Source organism: Schistocerca cancellata, chromosome 4, assembly GCF_023864275.1.
Source record: "Schistocerca cancellata isolate TAMUIC-IGC-003103 chromosome 4, iqSchCanc2.1, whole genome shotgun sequence".
Taxonomy (NCBI): domain Eukaryota; kingdom Metazoa; phylum Arthropoda; class Insecta; order Orthoptera; family Acrididae; genus Schistocerca; species Schistocerca cancellata.
In genome coordinates, this window is record NC_064629.1 from 544,229,478 (window position 1) to 544,254,138 (window position 24,661).

At 40.8% G+C, this 24,661-nt stretch overlaps 1 protein-coding gene across 2 annotated transcripts in view; it reads left to right on the forward strand.

Annotated features, from left to right (window-relative positions):
• Positions 1-24,661, forward strand: part of LOC126183231 (protein MON2 homolog) — a 222,524-nt gene that overhangs the window by 74,213 nt on the left and 123,650 nt on the right. For both annotated transcript variants that reach the window (XM_049925015.1, XM_049925016.1), the window contains exons 13-15: positions 1,950-2,192; positions 8,472-8,684; positions 10,876-11,051. In XM_049925015.1, coding sequence (XP_049780972.1) covers positions 1,950-2,192; positions 8,472-8,684; positions 10,876-11,051 — 632 coding nt within the window. The remainder of the gene's footprint in view (positions 1-1,949; positions 2,193-8,471; positions 8,685-10,875; positions 11,052-24,661) is intronic.

The window sequence follows — 24,661 nt, forward strand, 5'->3', positions numbered from 1 at the left end:
TTTGTGGGTTGGTGGAGACATTCTTTAAGAAAGGCCACACGTTGTTTGGGTTTATGCTAAAAGTTCTTTTTATCTTACCTAGGACAACAGGTATTTGATAATGTCACACACAATCCCAAAGTTTTCACTTACCTCAGTCCACTTTCCTTTTTCAGTCCTGTTCAAGTTTTGGCCCTACCTTGTGAAACTCAATCTATCAGTAGCCCCAAGTGATACCAGTGCAGCATAGCAGTTTCATGTCCAGCATTACAGTGATAGGATTTGCAGCATTATGATGACATTGCTGGTAGTGACACTAGAAAAGCTTGACAAAGTTTGTATTTATGCCACAAGTCAGAGAGGCTGTCTTGTTCAGGTCACTGACTCTGTCATAAGCTAAGTTCTTGTCCACACTGTTTCCTACCACAACTCATTTTCATTTCTGATGTCCCTACATAAAGACCTCACTTCATCTTCCACTTGAACCAGGTACATATTTAGTTTGAAAATTACAGAACACGGTGGTACAGTAATAAAATGTGGAACTTGTGCAAGAGTATAGTTATTCAAATCACTGTCTGGCCATCAAGATTGTGGCTTTTCATGATTTCCCTGAAGTGTTAAGGTAAATGATTGGATTGTTCCTTTGAAAGGGCATGGCCTGTTTCCTTCCTCAATTTGGGCCTGTGCTCAGTCTCTAAATATCTCATTCTCATTGGGACATTGAACCCTTCCTTCCTTACCTCCTTCCTTCAGTTTGATAATGCTGATGACCTGGTAATGCATCCCTAGTCTTTCTGCAGCTGGGTGCATACATTTTTCCATCTCAGTGACAACAGCAGTACTATCTTCTTCCTAGTATTTTGTTTCATGTTCTTAGCCTTTGTGGTCACAGTTTAAATCTGATATATGTTTTCTGTTCCTGTACAGAGTGAGCAGTTTCTTGCAAGACTATCAGCAAGTGTGTGGTGTCCCAGAAAAATCTGTTTAAAGCAGTGCTAACTTTTCAGCTGATGCATTGTTTATGTGAAGAGCAGTGCTCCATTCATGTGCAATAGTGCTCTTTTCTGTTCATGTTATGAACTTCCAAGTGGTAATTTAGAGGTTGGAAGAATGGGCAAATAATATTGTTATTGCGTCTGCTTCAGCAAAACTCTTTATATCTTAATTTTAAGATTTATTACACTTTCAATCTATGTGAAGATGGGAGGACAGAATTTTTGTCTGAAAAACGGAGTGAGGTTTCTGGGTCTCACATTTGAAGGTGAACTTCCATGCCTTCTAAAGTGTCATGGTAGCAGGTCATTCCACTGCAACAAAGTAGTTGGCTGCACAAAGCTTGATTATGAAAACATGGTGATCAGGATATTGTAAAATGCTGTTAACCATGAGTGGATTTATCTGATGACAGGACCTTCTAAATCCAACTCCACAAATCGCCTGTATGCTATGGCTGATGAGACACCATGCACTATTGGGTGGTAACTCTTCCTAGTGTGTCAGGTGTGCACCGTATTGCATGGACTAAAATCAATCCATCCAGTATCCTGTCTTTCAGTATATAATTATGTATAATTTCTTGTGAGGAAAACATTTTCTTTTAAAGATGAAATTACTCGTTGTTGGATTCTCTCTCTCTCTCTCTCCCCTCCCCCTCCCCCTCCCCCTCCCCCTCCCTCCCACCACCTCCCTTTCCCCGTCCCCTCCCCCTCTTTGCTTCCCCACATTTCCTCCCAGCCCTCTACCAGTCTTTTTATCACAAAATGTATTTAAATTTTAATTTTTGTGTTACTTATGTATGGAAATGTTTTTGAACAGTCAATTATATATGGAACCTGCTGCAAACAGGGACCACCCGAGAAAACTGATATTTGGTGTAAAGTAGGTTGGATGGATATGTGTCACAGTTCAATCATTAAGCTGTTGTCTTCCCAATTATACTTGCTTATTTATTTTTTTTTTTTTTTCAGCATCTGGTATGGATTTTGGGCCTGAAGCCTTCTACAGGTGGTAGTTTGAAAGCTGGCCGAACAACGGCTGATTCCAATGCTGTAATAACAACAGCGGTAATGGCTGATTTACCAGTACTTTCAGCTATGCTGAGCCGATTGTTTGAATCCAGTCAGTATTTGGATGATGTTGCTTTGCATCACCTTATTGATGCACTTTGTAAGCTTTCTCATGAGGCAATGGAGCTAGCATATTCCAATCGTGTAAGTAATTTCTCATATCTGTCAAAATATGACCACAGTTAAATCACAGACCACTTCAGCATTAACCACTAGGATGCTAGCAGGTGTAATGCTGGATGTTGGAAATCATTAAAAAACTTGTTTTGATCTTCTACCTTGATGTGTAATGTTTTGAATTATTACTCAAGTTGATGGTTTTGGAAACAGTAACTAATGTTGTGAGTGTGGTATACATGAATGAGTAACCATGTAGTTGTGTGTGTTAAGTAATGCATATGTTAAGAAATTCACAACATGAATCTGTGCTGTATTCAGAATAAATTCAGTTTTTCTCTGGGATGTCAGTGTGTGTAAGATTCAGTAAATTATATATTAATTTAAACCATAGTCATCCATATATCATTTCTTGTTCCACGTGCTGGACAAAAAGTGTAAATAGCATTGAAAGCTACTGCCCCACTAGAGAGTATATACTAAAGGAGTAGCAGTGAAACTGTAACAGTAGCCAAGGAATACTAAAGATGACTCAGCAAAAAATAATCTTAATGATTTGAATGAAAATAAATGTTAAAAACTGAGGTGTCACAGACATATTTATGAATCAGTTCAGGCTAGAGATGTTTTGAAAGACACTGAATGAAACATTATAGATAGCATGTAGATATAGCAAACATACTAGGGTTGGTGATATCTTTTTCATACAGTAGAAGGTATTCCTTTATGAAGTTTTCTAATGACAGTGTAAATGTGGACATAAAAACATGAGGGAATGTTTTAGGCAGCCAAGAATGTCACTGATGATGCTCAATCTCTTTCTAAACAGATTTAAACTATTGGCAAAGCAGAGAGCAAAGGGAAAGATTACTTTTTAGTGCATGAAAGCTGTGTGTAAGCACTTACTTTTGTAGTTGTTGACATCACAAAATACACAGAGGCACAGATGCGATTAAAATAAGTAAAATTTGTGAAGTGAAGTGAACCATATTTTGGAAAAAATAACGAATGAGGTATTAATTTAAGTGCTGACTGAAAAAATTGTTAGCAATCAAATTAATGGAAAAACTGATGAAAGTAATTCCAAACCAATATTTCACGGCATAGGACAAACTTACCACTGCTTTAATCCACTTAGGACAGCTACAAGTTGAGTGGCTTACAATTAATACTTTCAGTTGCACCAAAGAAAGACTGACAGTAAAGGCAACCCACAATGTTTGTTACAGAAGTTACACCTGAAACATCAACCTCATGCCAAATGGTAGCCATGAGTATCAGTCATAATGTTCAAAATCTTAATGGAAATGATACTTTTTGTAAAAATTTTTCACTTCATGGCTGGTGGAAATGTTGGAAAATAATTCCAAGCAGATTATTTTCAGACTCTTTAATTTTTTTGAAACGTTTTATACATGCCATGTCTTGAGTGCAGTTGTAATTGGTACTTCAGGGATAGAGGCAGTTTTGTAGTGCAGTTTCAGAGGGATTTGGGACAGTATGAAACTTATGCTAAGTGTTTAATGGTCGTCGGTCACCTATTGCTCTTCATTCTGAAGATACCAGCCATGTTTCTGATATGCATACTATGTTTATCTACAATTATGGGGAAAAAAATTGCAACACCAATAAGAAGTTATGTGACATAAACAAAAATTGGTAGCTTGTTTCTAAATCTGAAAGATGATGTCTAGTCAAATTTCACACCGATTCCATAAGAGTGATGCTAGTAGCAGCACTGCAAATCAGGTTTGCTTTAAATACATGCTCTAATAGTTGTGAGTGGTAGTTACCTTTGAGATTGGGCATGGTGAGTTGATGTTAGCCAAGAATGCCGCTAAGGAGGCAAAGAAGGCCAATATCAGCATCTCACTGAGTTGGAACAAGGTTATGTAATAGGGCTACAAGAAGCTGGATGTACCTTCTGTGATACTGCAGAAAGACTTGGCAGGAATGTAGCCAACTGTACACGAGTGCTGGCAACAGTGGTCACGAGGATGTGTGGTTGCGAGAAGACAGGGCTCAGGATGGCCACGTAGCACTTTTGAGAGGGATGACCAACATGTTCAGTGTGGGGCTCGGGTGTGTTGTACTGCATCTGCAGCAGCAATTTGAGCAATAGTTGGCGCCACAGTGACACCACTAACTGTTACAAATTGGTTACTTCAAAGACAGCTCCGAGCCAGATACCCTTTAGCGTGCATTTCGCTGACCGCAAGCCGCCACCATTTTTGACTTCAGTTGAGTAAGAGCTCATTGCAGGGCATTGTAGAGGTATGTTGTGTTTTCTGATAAAAGCTGGTTCTGCCTTGGTGCCAATGATGGCTGTGTACTGGTTAGGAGGAGGCCAGCTGAGGGCCTGCAAACAACCTACCTGTGTGGTACACACACTGGACCTGCACATGGAGTCGTGGTATGAGTTGCAATTTCGTATGCCAGCAGGAGCACTCTCATGATTGTCCCACACACTCTGACTGGTGATTCACCCTGTTGTGCTGTCATTAATGAACAGATTTCCAGGGGTGTTTTCCAACAGGATAACTGTCAGCCGACATACCTCTGTTGTAACCCAACATGCTGTACAGTGTGTCATCATGTTGCCTTGGCCCGCTCGATCAGCAGATCTGTCTCCAACTGAACACATATGCGATATTGGACAACAGCTCCAGTGTCGTCCACAACCAGCATTAACTGTATTTTTACTGACCGACCAAGTGCAAATTTCATGGAATTCCATCCCACAAACTGACATCTGGCACCTGTACAACACAATGGAAGCACATTTGTATGCTTGCTTTCAACATTGTGCCAGTTACACCGGTTATTAATGCACCGACATTTCACATTTGCAAGGGCTTATCTCTCACTTACATTAACTTGTGATCTTGGAATGTCAGTCACATAAATATGTTACCTAAACAAATGTGTCCCTAAAATTTGATTATTCTACAATTTTTTGTGATTTTTTTCCGTTGTTTTAAATGAGACATCATGGTGTTAAGTGTGGAAGTTACAGATACCGAAGAAAATAAGTGTTTTTAATCACTCCTTTGAGGTATTTGAAATTTGTAGTGCTGTAGGTTTGTATCTGTATGGTATGTGATGCGAGATCTTGTGCCAAGGATGTATGCTGAAGCATCTGTTGCAGGAATTAGTGAAAAATTAAGTGTGCTGCAGCCAAGTGAAGTCCTGTTCATATTGTGAAGTCCAAACAATTGCAGACCTGAGTTTCTGGAGTTAATTCATCATTTTCGGTGTCCAGAATTACTACTAGATAATAATTAACTTCCAAAGGTCTTGATTATGTCTGCCTCAATAACAGAATGGTCAGTGTGCATGATTGCCATGCAGACTACCAGAGTTCAATTCCTCATACTTTCAAGGTTTTTTTTTATTTTTTTAAAATTATTACTATTGTGGATGTACTGGGACAGGATGCATTCAGTTTTGTTATGCTAATTGAGGAGCTACTTCAATGAAAAGAAGTGATTCTACAACCTGGGAAGTTGATAGAGGCTGGGACACAAGTGTTCTGAACTCTCATCCCTCTGTATTCCATTTGAATGATACCATATGACAGATGGTTACACCATGGCCGGTCAGCATTTCATGGTTCTCTGGGCCTGGTTGAATTATTATTTTTTTTTCATCTGAGTCTTGATTATAGTTTGGTTGTGATGTGGTGGGTTTTGCTTGATAATTTACATTGTCCTACCCATTGGAAAATATACTTGAAGAACCTGACTTGAGAACCAGCACCCGTATAGGCTCATCTGCTGTAATGATATGGAAACCTATCAGATGGTCAGCTTGACTGGCAGTGGTAATTGAGGTAATTCATTTAGTATGATATAAGACATACCTATTGCAGAAACTGTTAAGAAGTTCATGTGGTAACAATGCTGAAAGGCAGCGTATGATATTGCCATGTGCTGTACATTGTCTGCCATGGTGTAACAGTTATTGATTTCTGCCTTCTGCAATAATTAATCAGTTAACATTTTTTATTTCTGAAACTTTCTTATTTATTGAAATTTGCCTGAACATTCTTTGTGTGTATAAACAAGAGCACTTTCTCCTGAGTCAGGCAGTTCAACTTCATGTGTAGTTTAGTGTGCATGCTCAAGCGTTCAGTTTCGAGTGTTAGTTCTTGTTGATGGCCCTGCTTTCATAGGGGATATTTGATTCCAAATTCTACATAACAGTATTCATACAAGCGTAATGGGGCATTGTTAACCATGAGCTTACGCGAGCTATCATCAAGGTCCTGCTGAAAATATGCTTCCACTAGGTCAATTTTTGAAAAGCGTTGTTACTGTGCAATATTAAGCATTTGGTTTTGCTGTTCTTGCAGTGGCCATGTTTGCAGATAATGTTAGTAGATATCTCCACCTGTTATGCAAACACTATTTTTTCATGTAGATGAAAATATCTTTCAGTACTTTTGTGCCATTATCACTGGGTTTATTTTACCCAGACCTGTGAAATATGAACATTATTTAAGAAATAATTATTCTACAAAAATTAGGCTTAAAATCAGTATTTGTTTGTTGTTGTCGTCATTGCTTTACATTTTTACATGTTTTTTGTGCTCTGACAACCACGATTACTGTCACTCCCAATCAGTCAAACACCCTTTTAACACACAATCAAGCAAACTTGAGAGCTATTCTCCACAGATTAAACAGAATACCCATAAGTAAACTGAACTACACACAGGAGCTAAACACAATAAAACAAATAGCAGTGGATAATGGTTAGGATACCCATATGATAGAGAAACTAAATCATCAAATATGTAAACAGAAAAGGAATTCACGGGCCACATGTACACAAGACCTAGTGCCAAACTACTACAGTGTTGCCGTGTGTCCTCATTGCAGAACTGCAGACAAGACTGAATAATATCTTATTTCGTCAGAATGGTACAACAACTCACACAGCATGCCAAAGTATGATATACTTGAACAACCATTTCCAAAGCATGTAATATCCCACTGTGGCGATGTGACGTGGCCATCACATTCCCCAGTTTTAACAACTCTGGGTCACATTCTGTTAGGTTATTTGAAGTAACTGGTCTTTGACAATCATTTGCAAACAACTGACAAACTTAAGACAGCCATTCAAGATGAAAAAAGCACCCTTTCATAATATGTGTATAGGTGTATTATGGAAGGCCCCCATGATGCCTTCAGCATTGCATCCAAGCAAATGGAGTGACATTTGGAGGAGTGTATTTTCAAAGTGGTGATACATTTACATACTGTATATCATAACTGTATTAAATTCAAGTACAAAGGTACATATGTTGACAATTACTACAGTATGTAACGTATATCAGCAGACCTCACTACACCTTGACAATAACAATATTAAACCCGCCTCCATAACTGAGTTTGCTGACACAAGCCTGTACAGTAGTGCTCAACTTGGAGGTAAGCTGGTTCTAGTCCTGATGACGGATGAAATTTTCACTGCCGGTATTTGGCTTGCAAGAAGAGGAAAGCTGCTGGTGTCAAGTTCTTGATTACAAATATTTGCACTGGTATTCTGAATTAAATTCCAAACCTCTCTGCAGTGTCTCATGAAGTGAGGGCATGTGACACTCTTCATGGGGCACCATCCATTGGAGGGAGACAATACTCTAAGCGACCTCCATGGTGCTACTCAAGAAATGTATGTGCTGGCACTGTTACCCCCCGCCCCCCACCACCACCACAGACATAACGCTAAATTATACGTGCAGCCATTATACTCATCTACAATGTACAAATACACATATGTCACACCTCGCACATATCTGCAACAAAAGGGGCCATTGTGCGTGATGGAAGAAAACCATTTCTGACTAGGTGGCCAAACCCATCTCTTAGGGTCCCCTGGCCAATAGTGCTATACAACTTCATTGTACTTATAACTGTATTAAATTATTACTTGCATTCGCCATATTTGTGTTATTTGAACTCTGTATATACAATATGTGCCATCCTGTAGTTGCTTCAAGGTCTGGTTATTAACATAACAGCAAAATATTACCCCCATTTTAAATATTTGTTTTTTATTCTGAGTTATTCATGAACAGTCACAAGGGTGTGAATTTATTCACAACACTGATATCCTTCCCCAAATAGAGCCACAAAAGCCTTTACTATACATGGCACCATAAAAATAATCTTATTGAAATTGTTCTTGGGAATAGTGATGAATAATAATTTTTGTGTGTGTAAGGTAACTGCGTTATTTCAACCTTCATCAAGCAATGATAACAATAACAATATTATGTAATCAGTTTTTCTTTTATAGGAACCATCTTTGTTTGCCGTTGCCAAACTTCTGGAAACAGGACTTGTTAATTTACCTAGAGTGGAAGTCTTGTGGAGACCTCTAACCAATCATCTTTTGGAAGTCTGTCAACATCCTCATATTCGGATGAGGGAGTGGGGAGTTGAAGCTATTACATACCTTGTTAAAGCTGCAATGCAACATAAATACCAACCTCCACTAAGAGAGAACCAGGTTAGTATCAGTGTCTTAACATAAAAAATGTTACAGGGATAGACTTACCTATGAGCAATATTTTGTAGATAGTTTTGTGTACAAATTTTGCAGGATAAACTGTTTTCTAATGGATGTTTGCATCTTTCTGGTGTGGTTGGAAAAATTGACAAAACTTTTTTTCCCAATTCTCTCATATCTAGAGAGAAAAAATGAATGTTACTGGAGACAGCGAAAGCATCTATAATTCAAACACCTTTCATTTGGGCTTTAAAAACGTTTGTATTCTCAACACGTTTCAAATGTGTGGCACATCTTAATGGCTGATAGTTCAGGAATTAGAGCCATAATATACTTATTGTCTGTAAATACAAACAAATAAAATTATTTAAAATTGTTTCAGTATGTATTTACAGATAACCTATTTTCAGAAGAATATTGCAGTAATTGGTAACAGATGTGTAGAATAGAATTCAGCGTCTACTAGTGTGCAATAGGTGTCACGAAGTCAATATCTGAGTTATAGGCATCACCTGCTGTATTATGTGCAGTAAAACTCATGAATGACCAGTACAACAACCTAAGTTTTCTTATGTTTTATCCTAGTTCTTTTCTACAAAAAATTGTGTGTTCAACTTAGTCTTGTTAGTTTTTTATTTCTGTGCCCTGATTGGGTTAGTGTTTTTTTAAGAAACTGAGAATAATAATAATCAAGTCATATTTGACACAGTATCAAATGCATCAGTGAATTTATAACTAAAGTAAATAACTAAATCTCAAATAGTTTCCCACATGTAGCTGTGCCTATTGCAAACATAGCCCCCCTCCCCACCTCTCCTCTCCACAAACACATTATTTTCTGATCTCACTACTTACTTTTTCTTTCATGAGTTGCTGAAACATTACATATAAACATTAATAAAGATTTCAAGTCACTTCTGATGTTGTGTTTATTTATTTATCCAGGTATCATCCCTCAGTGATAAAGGATTTGTCACCAAAATAAATGGCTCAAATATACATATGTGTAGAATATATAATTATGTTTTTATGAAGATAAGACAGGTAGTTCGCCATGACCTTTCTGAAGGAACCAGCCCTGCATTTACCTAAAACGATTTAGAAAAACCATGGGAAATCAGGACAGAGCACTCCATCCTCCTGAATATGAGGTCAGTGTCATAACAACTGCACTGCCTCATTTAGTTGGTCCCTATTGTACAATGTTCTTTTGATTGTACACAGTTTGCACAGTACAACTTAACAGTATAAAACCTTGGTTTGCACTGCATCACTTCACACTCTATGGACACCCGGTGGCAATTCCAGGATCACAAACATTCTGCTGTGCCCCTTGCACTCCCTTCAGCCTGTTCAGAAAACTAACTCCAAGCCTGTATACACTAAAACTGACCCATCTGGAGCATAGCGTAGTGACACATGTGTATCATTATATTGGATTTCATTGAACATATTCAGATTTTAGCCACAGAGCTATGTAAACTACACTCTACCAGTGTAAATAGCAGCGTTATGTATGAATCATCAAAAAGAAATGAAATTTGGTCTACTTGTGAACAGAGATGTACTTAAAAGTATAGATTAAAAAATGATGCCCAAAATTCATTTTTGCTGAACCAGCTATGTAATGCACCAGGGATCTGTATGCACTGTGGTATCTTTGGCTTTAAATGTTTCCCTGAGGATAAAGTTCAGCTGTTTTTGCTCCTGAACAAGCATCCCTAACGTACTTGATAGCACAGATATTGGCAGAATCATAATTAATTTGTGCAGTGTGCCATGTTAGGTAGAAGTTAATCACATCACAGGCTGTTAAGTACTATTTATAAAAGTAAAGATAACTTGCAACTATATCTCTGGTTGAGAAAGTGGTATAAGCATAAGGATGTCCACTCTAAAACCACACAAGAAAATTTTGACCATGTGATACCTTATTTTAGTATTACAAACATGGAAAAGGCAGTTGATAAGAGATTATTCTCTGTGTTCTTGAAAGTAGTTCCCATAGTTTTAATTTGTGGTTTTAAGGTTTTTAGCTTCTTCTTTTGCATGTGGATTTGCTATTTTATGCCTGTTTATGACAGTATGAGTAATGATACAGAGAACTGTGAAGTTAGATGTGTAAGCTTGTAATGCTATTACATTCTTCTGTTTCATTTTATTATACCTCAGTTCTATATTTTCATTTCAGAAGCTTCAGACACTCCTCCTTGGACCTCTGTCTGAGCTTTCTTCTGTACCACATGGCGATGTTCGGCAGAGGCAATTGGAATGTGTTCTACATGTGTTACATGGGGCTGGAGAAACATTGTCTCATGGGTGGCCATTGGTACTTGGGATAATTGGAGCTGTCTCTGATCATCATGGGTATGTAAACTAAAAGTACCTCTGTTGATCTTTCAAATAACAAGAGGAGTAAAAGGACTTACCCAGTGTATAGTTGAAGTTTTTAGCCATTGACAAGCACGTAAACAAGATAGAAATTGTTGCTAAACTTCGTTTTAAAGGCACTGCAGCCAACTTTTGTGTGGAGTTAGTTTCAGGTACAGTGAGTGAGAGGATCAAGAAACTGGCAAGAAATGATTATTGAATATATTTGCTGTCTGTGACTTATCATTTATAGCCCTTCAATTTAATTGAATAGTGATGCTATCGTGTTCTTTGATGGGTCATCCTGTCTCTTGCTTTACAACATTCACTATAGCCTTAAGGCCGCTGTTGGAATTTGTCCTGGAGTCATTAATTATTCAAACTGATTTCCACTGAGGAGTGTCCACACTGTAAGGCACTATGTTATTTATTCTAACTAACTGTACATCATGATCAAGAGAACATTTGTTTTTATATATATATATATATATATATATATATATATATATATATATATATATATATATATATATATATATATATATATATATAGTTATAATAGAAGGAAACATTCCATGAAGGAAAAATATACCTAAAAACAAAGATGATGTGACTTACCAAATGAAAGTGCTGGCAGGTCGACAGACACACAAACGAACACAAACATACACACAAAATTCAAGCTTTCGCAACAAATTGTTGCCTCATCAGGAAAGAGGGAAGGAGAGGGAAAGACGAAAGGATGTGGGTTTTAAGGGAGAGGGTAAGGAGTCATTCCAGTCCCGGGAGCGGAAAGACTTACCTTAGGGGGAAAAAAGGACGGGTATACACTCGCACACACACACATATCCATATGTATGGATATGTGTGTGTGTGCGAGTGTATACCCGTCCTTTTTTCCCCCTAAGGTAAGTCTTTCCGCTCCCGGGACTGGAATGACTCCTTACCCTCTCCCTTAAAACCCACATCCTTTCGTCTTTCCCTCTCCTTCCCTCTTTCCTGATGAGGCAACAATTTGTTGCGAAAGCTTGAATTTTGTGTGTATGTTTGTGTTCGTTTGTGTGTCTGTCGACCTGCCAGCACTTTCATTTGGTAAGTCACATCATCTTTGTTTTTAGGTGTATATATATATATATGGTTATAATAGAAGGAAACATTCCACGAAGGAAAAATATACCTAAAAACAAAGATGATGTGACTTACCAAATGAAAGTGCTGGTAGGTCGACAGACACACAAACGAACACAAACATACACACAAAATTCAAGCTTTCGCAACAAACTGTTGCCTCATCAGGAAAGAGGGAAGGAGAGGGAAAGACGAAAGGATGTGGGTTTTAAGGGAGAGGGTAAGGAGTCATTCCAGTCCCGGGAGCGGAAAGACTTACTAATTTCAAGTTGCCGCCACTCATACCTCACCTGTCATTCAACAACATCTTTGCCTCTGCACTTCTGCCTCGACTGACATCTCTGCCCAAACTCTTTGTCTTTAAATATGTCTGCTTGTGTCTGTATATGTGTGGATGGATATGTGTGTGTGTGCGAGTGTATACCCGTCCTTTTTTCCCCCTAAGGTAAGTCTTTCCACTCCCGGGACTGGAATGACTCCTTACCCTCTCCCTTAAAACCCACATCCTTTCGTCTTTCCCTCTCCTTCGCTCTTTCCTGATGAGGCAACAGTTTGTTGCGAAAGCTTGAATTTTGTGTGTATGTTTGTGTTCGTTTGTGTGTCTGTCGACCTGCCAGCACTTTCATTTGGTAAGTCACATCAGGGAAACATTCCACGTGGGAAAAATATATCTATAAACAAAGATGGTGTAACTTACCAAACGAAAGCGTTTGTGTGTTGATAGAGACACTAACAAACACACACACAAAATTCAAGCTTTCGCAACCCATGGTTGCTTCATCAGGAAAGAGGGAAGGAGAGGGAAAGACAAAAGGATGTGGGTTTCAAGGGAGAGGGTAAGGAGTCATTCCAATCCCGGGAGCGGAAAGACTTACCTTACGGGGAAAAAGGGACAGGTATACTGCTTGTGTCTGTATATGTGTGGATGGATATGTGTGTGTGTGTGCACGAGTGTATACCTGACATATGTCTGCTTTTTGTGTGTGTGTGTGTGTGTGTGTGTGTGTGTGTGTGTGTGTGTGTGTGTGTGTGTGTGTGTGTGTGTGTGTGTGTGTGCGCGCGTGCGTGCGTGCGCGCGCGTGCTGTCCCTTTTCCCCCCTAAGGTAAGTCTTCCCGCTCCCGAGATTGGAAAAACCCACATCCTTTCATCTTTCCCTCTCCTTCCCTCTTTCCTGATGAAGCAACCATGGGTTGCAAAAGCTTGAATTTTGTGTGTGTGTGTGTGTGTGTGTTTGTTTGTTTGTTAGTGTCTTTATCAACATACGAACGCTTTCGTTTGGTAAGTTACATCATCTTTGTTTTTGGATATATCCTTTGTTATATGCAAACAAGTAGCCTGCAAATGTGATTCATCTCTTGTGAATTTAGTGCTTCAATCTCTGATTTTTGCAGTTGATAGCTGACAGCTGCATTTGGTGATAAAATTTCTGGAGGAAGAAATTTCTCATAGAAAAACTGATTATTGCAATATATTTAATTTCAGATGAATTAAATATAAAATGTTTATGGAAACATTTTACTTTTGACATACAGCACTATTATGCCAAAATATGAATCTACAATATTGGTTGCCTTCTAGCTATTCAGTAGCTTTTCAGGATGCATTACAGTTAAAAGTTTGGAGTTTCCCTTAATTTTGTTCACTGCCTGTCAGTAAACATTTACTTACATACACTTATAGGGATAATGCTGAAGTTATGACCTAAAATGTTTGAGGTATGGGCTCAGTGCTGTTCACTGCACAGAAAGCAAGTATTACTTTACAGCTCCCACAAAACAGGATTATGTACAAAGTCTGTCACACCAAGATTTTTACAAATCAGACAAATATTACAATACAGGAAACAGGGTCAATTTCTAAAATTGTATTCCATCAGCAATGATGCAATTTACTGTGCAAAAATTGTACAGAAGTCAGCACCATTGGAATAATGGCAGAAGTCTGATGCACTGCAAACATGACACAATCAAAAAGTGGACTTTGAATATATTGGTTGTCTAGTTGCTCCAAATATCCATTATTTGTGGGGGCATTGTTCATAGTGTTCCTCAAAATGACCTTTTCATTCTGCATTGGTAATGCATTGCTCAGTGATCGTGCACTGCACAGTGATCATGCAGTTTTTGGTACCCAATTTGTAGCTGACATGTTTCTGCTAGGTTTGGTGAATCCACAGTTTCATCCGTCATCTGTATGAATTTCTCCCACCATCTTTACATCTTCTGTTCATTGAAACTACGAAATTCCTGGGGCTCATGCTCGATAGGAAACACTCTTGGTCTTCCCATGTATCTTACCTGGCAGCCTGCTGTACGTGGTTCCTCTTACGCTGTCTCAACACTATCCTCCATCATGGCATCCATTTGGCCACTGGCGCCTTTTGCACTAGCCCGGTTGAGAGTCTGTATGCTGAAGCTGCTGAACTACCACTGTCCTACAGCCTTGACTTTCTCCTCAGCAGGGATGCATGCTGTTCATCTGCCATGCGTGGCCACCCATCCGATGCTGCCTTCTTCAATGATTCCTTTGATTACCAGTAGGGGGTGTGGTTCACTTTTCTGTGTCCTCCTGGAGTCCACTTTCGGCACTTGCTACGGCGGTTTAACTTCACCCCACCTGCAACTTTCCAGGTGGATGTGAACCCTTCACCACCTTGGCTTCATGAAGCGGCCCATGTTAACCTTGGCCTTCATTCGCTTCCTAAGGACACTTCTCCAGCCTCGCTCTATTGCCTTCAGTTTCACGACCTTCGCGTGGAACTTCGAGATAATACCTTTGTGTACACTGATAGCTCTCGGACTGACCTTGGGGTTGGGTGTACCTTCCTCATTGGCGCCCGTGTCTCTCAATATTGGCTTCTGGCACACTGCTCTGTATTTACAGCTGAGTTCTTCACCCTGTATCAGGCCATGGTAGTACTTTATGTCAGGACACAAAATTTACTTGTCTCCATTTTCATGAAGCAACATGCACTTGCTGCTTTTAGTTGCTCTCAACAGTGTTCTTAGAAACAGATGATGATGAATGTCTGCAATTGTACACTGAATACATATGAGACTTTAGGGCCAATAAGGAAGCTGCAATTTAGGCAAGTCATGGACTTAGCAGTCTGCTGTTGTTTAGGGCTTTTGAAATAGAAAACTAAATAGGTCTGGAGAAGTCCACATGCAATGTCAGTGATGCAGTGTCTTGTATATGAACTTGCCAGGATATATCTAAATTAAGTCTGCAGAATTGATTTAAAATTGATCCCGATACGCAATATGCAAACAAGTACATTGTAGTGGCAACTTCTGCCATCGAATGTATCAGGATGACCAAATGTAGCGAGAAGAGGTAGAAGGGACCATAGTAAGACTCATCAGAGGTTTCCAAGTGATTTATTGTTTCCAACTACTGTGCCGTGTTCCCCTCGGTCTGCGTCACCGGGTCCCATAATGCTGAGGACGTCACTTCGCTCTCTGTGAAATGGCTTGAAGCGTAATGGCTGCCTCAGTGACCCGTGCACACACTGTGTGTAGACCTTGTACATCAGCGGAGTTGCGGCACCATCAGGGTGCCAACAGTCGACTCAATGGTTGGCATCCCTGCCAACCCAGCAGCACTCGGTGTGAACCGCAGCTGGCCAGCTATGTATACTCTTTCAGCAATTTGATGGCCCTGTGGCCTCTATTCTACTTCGCAACTGTTGGTATACATAACTCTCAGCAATCCGGCCCCCACGTGGTTGTAACTTGTGCTTAGAATATTGCACAAAACTAACTCTCCCTATCCTAAATGGTCGTGTCGCTACATTATTCCCCGCTTCGGAAAGACCTGGTCACCAGGTTGACCCTTAACTACCTCATAACTTGTTTGGATCGGCACCTATGGCATATGTCCTTACTATTAGAAAACTTAAATGTGGTCTAGTGCCCCTTAAAACCATGACATGAAACAAAATGTAAAAATTCCTTACTGGATGACCACTGCCGCGTCAACCCCTTACATACGCGTCTCACGCCCTCGGTATCCAATCCACTGGGACTTGGACTACCATGACACTTGGCACAGAGGTGCTCAAAATGATCGTTATTTGCCGTTGCCTTTCCCTATACTGAGCGGTATGTTGCACAAGATGTTAGGCTGATATGCGCCCCTCTTGCTCAAAAATGACCTGCTTTAAGGATCTCAACAGACCTGCTGGCAGAGTTTGATTTAACATGGTCAGATTCTGCCTTGGCAAAAACTCTAAAGTGGGCAATTGCGTGACTCCAGAAATTGATGCTGGCAGGTGGAAAGTTGGTCCTATTATGTTACACTTAGTTCCATTGATTAAAATTCCGCTCCCCTCGAGTTCTATACATTTCACTTCTGCAAATACTCCCTGCTCAAAACAACTTGCTACTACTACCAAATTCTCGTAGGTGGAGAAGATCCAATGCATTCCGACCCTTTGCAAGCTCAATTTTTGCTCCACGATGACCCTTGGACAGTCTATTCCTTTCCTCCTGGCTAAAAATAACTGCACTGTGCATGTGTCCCATATTTGTAGCTTCACAGATTTTCCTCCAACATTCACTGTTTTTGATCCAAACTCAACACTAATTGTGTGACTACTTTCATCCTTAAATTTATATTGTATGAACTGGTGCAATAAACACGACTTTCCTGACCCAGCACTGTTGATAAAAAAAAATTTAAACAGGAAATCGTATGACTCTGACATCGTTAAATCATATTTATTATGGCTTTGCCACAAAATTTACTCCAACGCATTTATTTCTCCAGAACTGTGTTCAATTTCTCCTCGAACAACCCACCACATACGTCAGGTGCTACGCTTCTCTTTTCAGTGACCTGAGGACAGGGATCACCATCACCCTTCCTCCCTCTTCAAAAGGGCTGCTGCCCCTAGCAGGCTCAAAATACAGGGTTATTACAAATGATTGAAGCGATTTCACAGCTCTACAATAACTTTATTATTTGAGATATTTTCACAATGCTTAGCACACACATACAAAAACTCAGAAAGTTTTTTTTAGGCATTCACAAATGTTCGATATGTGCCCCTTTAGTGATTCGGCAGACATCAAGCCGATAATCAAGTTCCTCCCACACTCGGTGCAGCATGTCCCCATCAATGAGTTCGAAAGCATCGTTGATGCGAGCTCGCAGTTCTGGCACGTTTCTTGGTAGAGGAGGTTTAAACACTGAATCTTTCACATAACCCCACAGAAAGAAATCGCATGGGGTTAAGTCGGGAGAGCGTGGAGCCCATGACATGAATTGCTGATCATGATCTCCACCACGACCGATCCATCGGTTTTCCAATCTCCTGTTTAAGAAATGCCGAACTGGCATTCTGCTTTAGACTTTTCCGTAAGATTTTCCAAACCGTCGGCTGTGGTACGTTTAGCTCCATGCTTGCTTTATTCGTTGACTTCCGCGGGCTACGCATGAAACTTGCCAGCATGCGTTCAACCGTTTCTTCGCTCACTGCAGGCCAACCCGTTGATTTCCCCTTACAGAGGCATCCAGAAGCTTTAAACTGCGCATACCATCGCCGAATGGAGTTAGCAGTTGGTGGATCTTTGTTGAACTTCGTCCTTAAGTGTCATTGCACTGTTATGACTGACTGATGTGAGTGCATTTCAAGCACGACATATGCTTTCTAGGCTCCTGTCGCCATTTTGTCTCATTGCGCTCTTGAGCTGCTCTGGCAGCAGAAACCTGAAGTGCGGCTTCAGCCGAACAAAACTTTATGAGTTTTTCTACGTATCTGTAGTGTGTCGTGACCATATGTCAATGAATGGAGCTACAGTGAATTTATGAAATCGCTTCAATCATTTGTAATAGCCCTGTACTTGAAAACACACATAAAATACAATGCCTAATTAATCTATTCAAACCCAATGATACATGACACAAAAAACAAAACTGCAAATACTGCACTACTTTCTGGATCGCAAAGCATACGGTACTTCATGCTGTACTCTATATTCCTGGTTTTCTCTGTGCTTAGCACCTCTCTTTACTCTCTCTTTCTTCCTCTTTCCTTCCTGTGACATGCCTGGAATCACATCTAGGCAACCCTTAAATGGCCGTAACCGCCCAATGTATACTATCGTTTTTCTAGTTGGCAGCTGAAGCTTAACATTAATGGGGGATGCGATTTCAGCACCTTGGTGTGGCCCTTGATACCTCATGAGGAACTTCTCCATTTTCCCTTTTTACATATAGGGGCTGGACAGAATTACCCATTGCCCCACTCTATACTGTGGTAAACTTCCTTTTCTCTTTACTGCATCGTCTTGCCTTTCCAAAGCCTTTGTATTCACCTTTTGCACCTGTTTTCAAACATCCCGAATTGTCCTTGCGAATTGACGTACAGATTCACTCGTCCTTCCTTTCTGTAACCTCACCATATCAAATGGTGATGGCATTTTTCACCCGTACATTACCTCATATGGAGACAAACCTGTATTTGTATGGACTTTTACATTGTATGCACATACAATATGCTTCAAATATTTGACCCACTGATGATGAGAATCCACATAAAAGCTCAGCTTCTTCCCGATTATTCTGTGTACCCATTCTGTCCCGTTGGCCTGCACAGAAAGCCGTCGTACATATTAAATTGTGGCTATGTCCGATACAATTTACAATCGTTGTCCGCGTCCTGTAATTCTTGCCATACTGCTAGGTCATAACCTATGACTTCTATTTTTGCCACCTTCCTACTGAGTGCATCCGCATTACCATGCTTCTTCCCAGTCTTGTGCACCACCTCGTAGTCGAATTTACTAAGCCTCACAGCCCATCTAGCGAGTCTAGTGGATGGATCCTTCAACCCCAACAACCACTTCAATGCAGCATGATCTGTCACTACCCAAAATCTTCTCCCATATAAATAACATTTAAAATATGTGATTCCATAGATTATGCTAAGCATCTCACTCGCAGTTGTTTAGTAATCCCTCTCTGCTGCATTCAACTGCCTAGACACATAGGCTACAGGATGTTTTTTCCCATCAATTTCCAGACTAAGTACACACCATAATGCTTGATTCAATGAATCGCATGCGGGTATAAGCTCCCTTTCAAAATCTGGAAACACAAGAACCAGACTTGTTGTTAACACTTCTTTCAGTTTTTCAAATGCTTTCTGACACTCTTCTGTCCATTCAAATTTCACACCCTTCTGTAACAATCGCGTCAATGGCTGTGCAAAATCTGCAAAACCCTTCATGAACTTTTGATAGAAATTGCAAATTCCGATGAATCACTGCACTTTCTTAACTGTTTTCAGTTCTCGAAAATCCCTTGCAGCCTGTACCAACCTCGGATCTGTTCTCACTCCATCCTTACTGAAAATATGACCCAAATATTTTACTTCTTCTAACGCAAACTGACACTTCTCCAGGCTCAGTGTCAAACGAGCTGCTCTTAACCTCGTAAAGACTTCCCTGAACTGCTGTCTATATTGCTCCATACTACTTGAAAACACTATAATGTCATCCAAATAGGCCAGATACTGCCGTGGTTTCAAACCCCTCAAGACATTGTCTAGCAACCTCTGAAACATTGCTGGAGCGTTTTTCAAATCGAATGGCTTTCTAATGTACTGGTAATGGCCTCCAGGAGTAGAGAAGGCAGTTTTTGGACTATCCTCTGAAGTCACCTCTAACTGATGATAACCAGTTGCCAAATCCATTGTAGAAAAGTACTGGCACTGTCCCAAGTGACCCAAAGTCTCCAATATGTTTGGAAATGGGGCGTGCATCCGTTACTGTCTTATTATTGAGGTATAGGTAGTCACAACAGAACCTGTATTTCTTAGTTCCATCCGTAGATTTTTTAGGCACAATGACAATGCCCGCTCCCCAGCAACTATTACTATGCTCTATAATACTATCTGCAAGCTGCTGATCAATGAAATCCTCCACAATCAGTTGCAAATACCTCAGTATTCTTTATGGTTTATGGTAAACAGGTGCTTCATTCCCTGTTGGTATCCTATGTTGAACTAATGGAGTTGCTGGTAACGGCCCTTGTGGAAAAAACAAATCCTTAAATTCCCACAATAATTCTTCCATATGCTCTCTTTCTCCTCCTTTCAAATGCTTAATTTTGTCATGCAATGCAGTTCTATCAGCAGTTAGTGATTGATTGCTTCGCCTACCTCTTGAACACCAGTCTTCGTCATTTGCCACATCGAAATTTGCTCCTAAAACTCCTTTTCTCAAATTCGCATCTACAGCGCTAAAATTATGCACGTTCACAGGAACTACTCACCCATTGTTCCCCTCCTGTACGCGTACAACACTATGTTTCACAAAACAACCCAATGGACCCAAAACTTCATTATCCTGCAATGGTTCAATAACACATACTGTACCTACAGGTACATTTGACTCCACACGTACCCAAAGCAATTTCCTGGTGCCACTAGACACACACTCATGCGAATTAAGCCGTAATGCTAATGTATGCAGTTGGTTTGTTCATTATGCTGAACGCCCCTCACGACAGCTCTTCATTGAGAACAGTTCCACAGTTCGTTGTCCAAGGTCAATTTTGGCTTGATGTTGATGCAAGAAATCTATTCCTAGGATCATGTCCTAGCCCTCCCTTACCCATGGTACTGCCTCCATGCATGCAATAAATCAGACTTTCTCTATTTGAAAGTCAACTGTCACTGACCCCAAAGACATGACCACCTTATCCCGCACTCCACGTAATCTATAATGTGGTGGGTCTAGCTTCCTTCGTCCCATTATATTTCTAGTAGCCACTGACACTTGCGCCTCTGTGTCTAACAAAATCTTATACTTTTTATTTCCTGTGGATCCTATTACTGAACATTCCACCTCTGCATACGTATTCGTAGCATTGAAATTAAACGGGAGCTCCCTTAGGTTGGTCTTGGGCCCCCCCTCTGCCGTTTAACGCTTGTCCACCTCTCCTATCTCCACTTCTCCATCCTCCATGTTGCTGATTTCCACCCCCTTCCTCTATTCCTTCACCATGCCTCTGCACATGCCCCGTACGGCCACACTTATAACATTTTATACCCGCTGCAAACACTGCTTGTCTATCACATACCCCTGTTGCCATGTCTATTTCCTCACATTGACTTGCTAGCTGTATGGCCGAATACACTTCCCGTGACATATGTGCCGGTAACCCTCTCAAAAACGCATCAAGTACCCTTTGCTCGGCCTCTGGCAACAGAACACTATTCGCTTCATCGCTGTGACCCAACTCGTAAGTATACTCATTAATTTCCCTTATCCTGTCCGCAAGTTTCTCCATTGTATCCCCCTGTCTCTTTGACATTGTACTTAACCTCTCTCTAAAGTACCGAGCGCTATTCTGTTTTTTGTATCTTTGTAAAAGCCCTTCCTTTAACTCCTTAAACTGTCATGCCTTCCTTGAGGCCTCAGAACACCTTACATATGTTTTTGCTTTACCCGTTAATCTAATCATGGCTATATGTAACAACTGCTCATCAGACCAACCATTCATCACCACTGAAGTCTCCAAGTCCTCCACAAATGAACCCACATCCTCAGATGTCTTGCCAGAAAACGGAATAATCAAACTCGCAGCAGCTGGAGCAATCTCCCACACCATAGACAACAATGACTGATCAGATGTGGGTTTCCCGTTCACCTCTAGGTGTTAATTCATTTCTCAACTGCGTATTGTCTGCTGTCAATTGTGCTACTTTTTCCAACTAAATCTGTATCGCTTCTGGTTCCGACACACCTCACGTCCCTGACTCTGCCATTGTATTGCTTTCGTTCCCAGTTAGTCCCGAAACAAAACATTTAAGCACAAGAATAACCTGACTCCTTACACCTCAGTATCATCATACTCGGTAACAACATACTCAAACCAATACAAAAGTAATTAAATGCCAAGAAGAAAAATAAATCTTACTGCCCCAAATACACTTAACACTTATTCTGACAAAAAATGTCTACGCAAAACATCTAAAATGTGGCTCATGGCAGGCCATACTCAAAACACAAACAAGAAAGAAAATGTCCAATACTGAAAAGAAAACTGATCGAAACTCACCACATCTTGTGAATGTAATGCGGGTGGTGGGCTCGAACGTCGTACTGGACAGACGACATCCGTTATTCTGACACCAAATGTAGTGGGACTTCTACCACCGAATGTATCAGGAGGACCAGATGAAGCGGGAAGAGGTAGAAGGCTCTGTATTAAGACTAATTCGAGCTTTCCAAGTGATTTATTGTTTCCAACTACAGTGCCGTGTTCCCCTCGGTCTGCATGACCGGGTCCCGCAATGCTGAGGACATCACTTCGCTCTCTGTGAAACGGCTTAGTACAGGATGGCTGCCTCAGCAACCCATGCACGCACTGTGTGTCGGCATTATACACTAGTGGAGTTGCAGTGTCGTCAGGATGCCAGCAGTTGACTAAGTGTTCGGTATCGCTGCCGCCTTGGCGCCACTTGGTGCTGAGATCGTGGCAACAACAGGCACCCGCAATCCGGTGTCTGAGTCTGCGGCCCTCGCCTCGGGATGCCTCTGGCGTGTGTTGGAAGCCAGGACGCCTGCCCGCAGTAGTCAGCCAAAGAGTGGCCCGCCACTGGCTGGCTGGGTGCCTACAGACCCCGCGTCAACCTCAGAGGATCGAACCAACAACCCGCCATGGACTGGAACTCTGGCGCCCCATCTGCTGATGCGTGTAGCTGGTAGTGACACGCCTTGCCGCCCAGGAGAGCTGCCACACTTGAATGAATCTCATTAGAAACCCGCATCTATTTATACACAGCTGTGCACCTCTGTTTCGCCATATGCGCCGCTATGTGTCACGTACTCGTAACACGCTAGGTTGGCCAGTGATGTCTGTGATTTGTGACATGCAAAACCGCTATGTATACTCTTTCAGGAATTTGACGGCCCTGTGGCCTCTATTCTACTTCTCAACTGTTGGTATGCGTAACTCACTGCAATCCAGCCCACACCTGGCTGTAACTTGTGCTCAGAATATTGCACAAAACTAACTTTCCCTATACTAAATGGTGGTGCTGCTACAAAATTAAGAAAATGCACAGAAAAGAGGTTGCAGATGCCGTGCAGGAGAAGTTTCCGTGTAGATTCACTTTTGTGTTTAGAGAGAGAGAGAGAGAGAGAGAGAGAGAGAGAGAGAGAGAGAGAGGTAGATAGAGAAATAAGAAATATCAGCAAAAGAAAATATAAATAGTTATCGACAATAAACTTATTATTTCACTTCAAGAACTTAATTCAGCATGTTCATTGTCTGAACCTTACATGATAGATAAGAAATCATTTGGTAATAGTGTGTCTCTACAGGAAATATGTGCCATGTGCACTAACTGGTCGTACAATTGAGAAATATTATTGTTCACCTTCCCTGTCCATTTTGTATACTGCAATAGTCTACACACATCATGCTAGAGTGCTGAACATCTTATTGAAAGTGAAAGCAGCTGAGAACCTTTTGATGTATGAGAAGCAAAGTTTTATCAGTAATGGCAACAAGCACGTAGGTGTGGCTACACGATATCCCTTGCTGTTGACACTGGTCATTGAGGAGTAGCGAGTGACTTGCACTTTTGTGCCCAATTCTCAATCCAGTTACACCTAACAGGTGAAGCAGTGTTCAAAAGGAAACTGCCAAAATGGATACTCACCAAAACTAACTGGAGACTGTGCAGCCAACTATCTGTGACTGAACATGGAAACAGTCTCTCTTAACGGGTGGTTCACATTTTGAACGTAATCCACCAGACTGTTAATGAATTCATTGTAAAGAATGCAGGACAACTATGGCGGTTGCTGGTAGAGTGAAGAGTACTGCTCTGGAATCTGGGTGGGAGGGGGCAGGGGGAGAGCAGGTGTGCAACTATACATAGGTTCAAATGCAACATCTGAGAATATCACAGCCTTTTGGCTAGCAGTGTACTTAAGTGACAAATGTTTCAAGGATTGCTGGAAGAAATCATGGTGTGTGTTCCTGTTCACTATAAACAATTCCGCAAAATTTGAAATACTATGAGTGTCCATCAGAGGTATTTCGGTGAAAATTTGGTGTAACCCAGTTGAAAGTGTAATGTGCAGTAAAACCCTCCAGACTAGACCATGAGACACAGGCCAGATAATGAAGGGACATTTTGCAGAAATGACCAACCAGAATGAAGCCTTCCACCGTCACAAAACTATCACTGAGAGCAGAAGTTGGGACTACAGTTCCAGCACCAAAGATCTGTCTCTTTCTCTCAGTGTGGGAAATGGATCGGACTCTGTGACTCATGACATGGCACATGGTCACAGTAAAGTTCATTGTATGATGATATTACACAATACTGGCTACACACAAGAAATCCTCCTTGTCATGTTCACCAGAATATAGGAAACATAAGTAGTTTGTGCCTTATCCCTTTCCACCCTGAGAGAAAATTTCTTAAAACATTATCTGATATGTACCAATC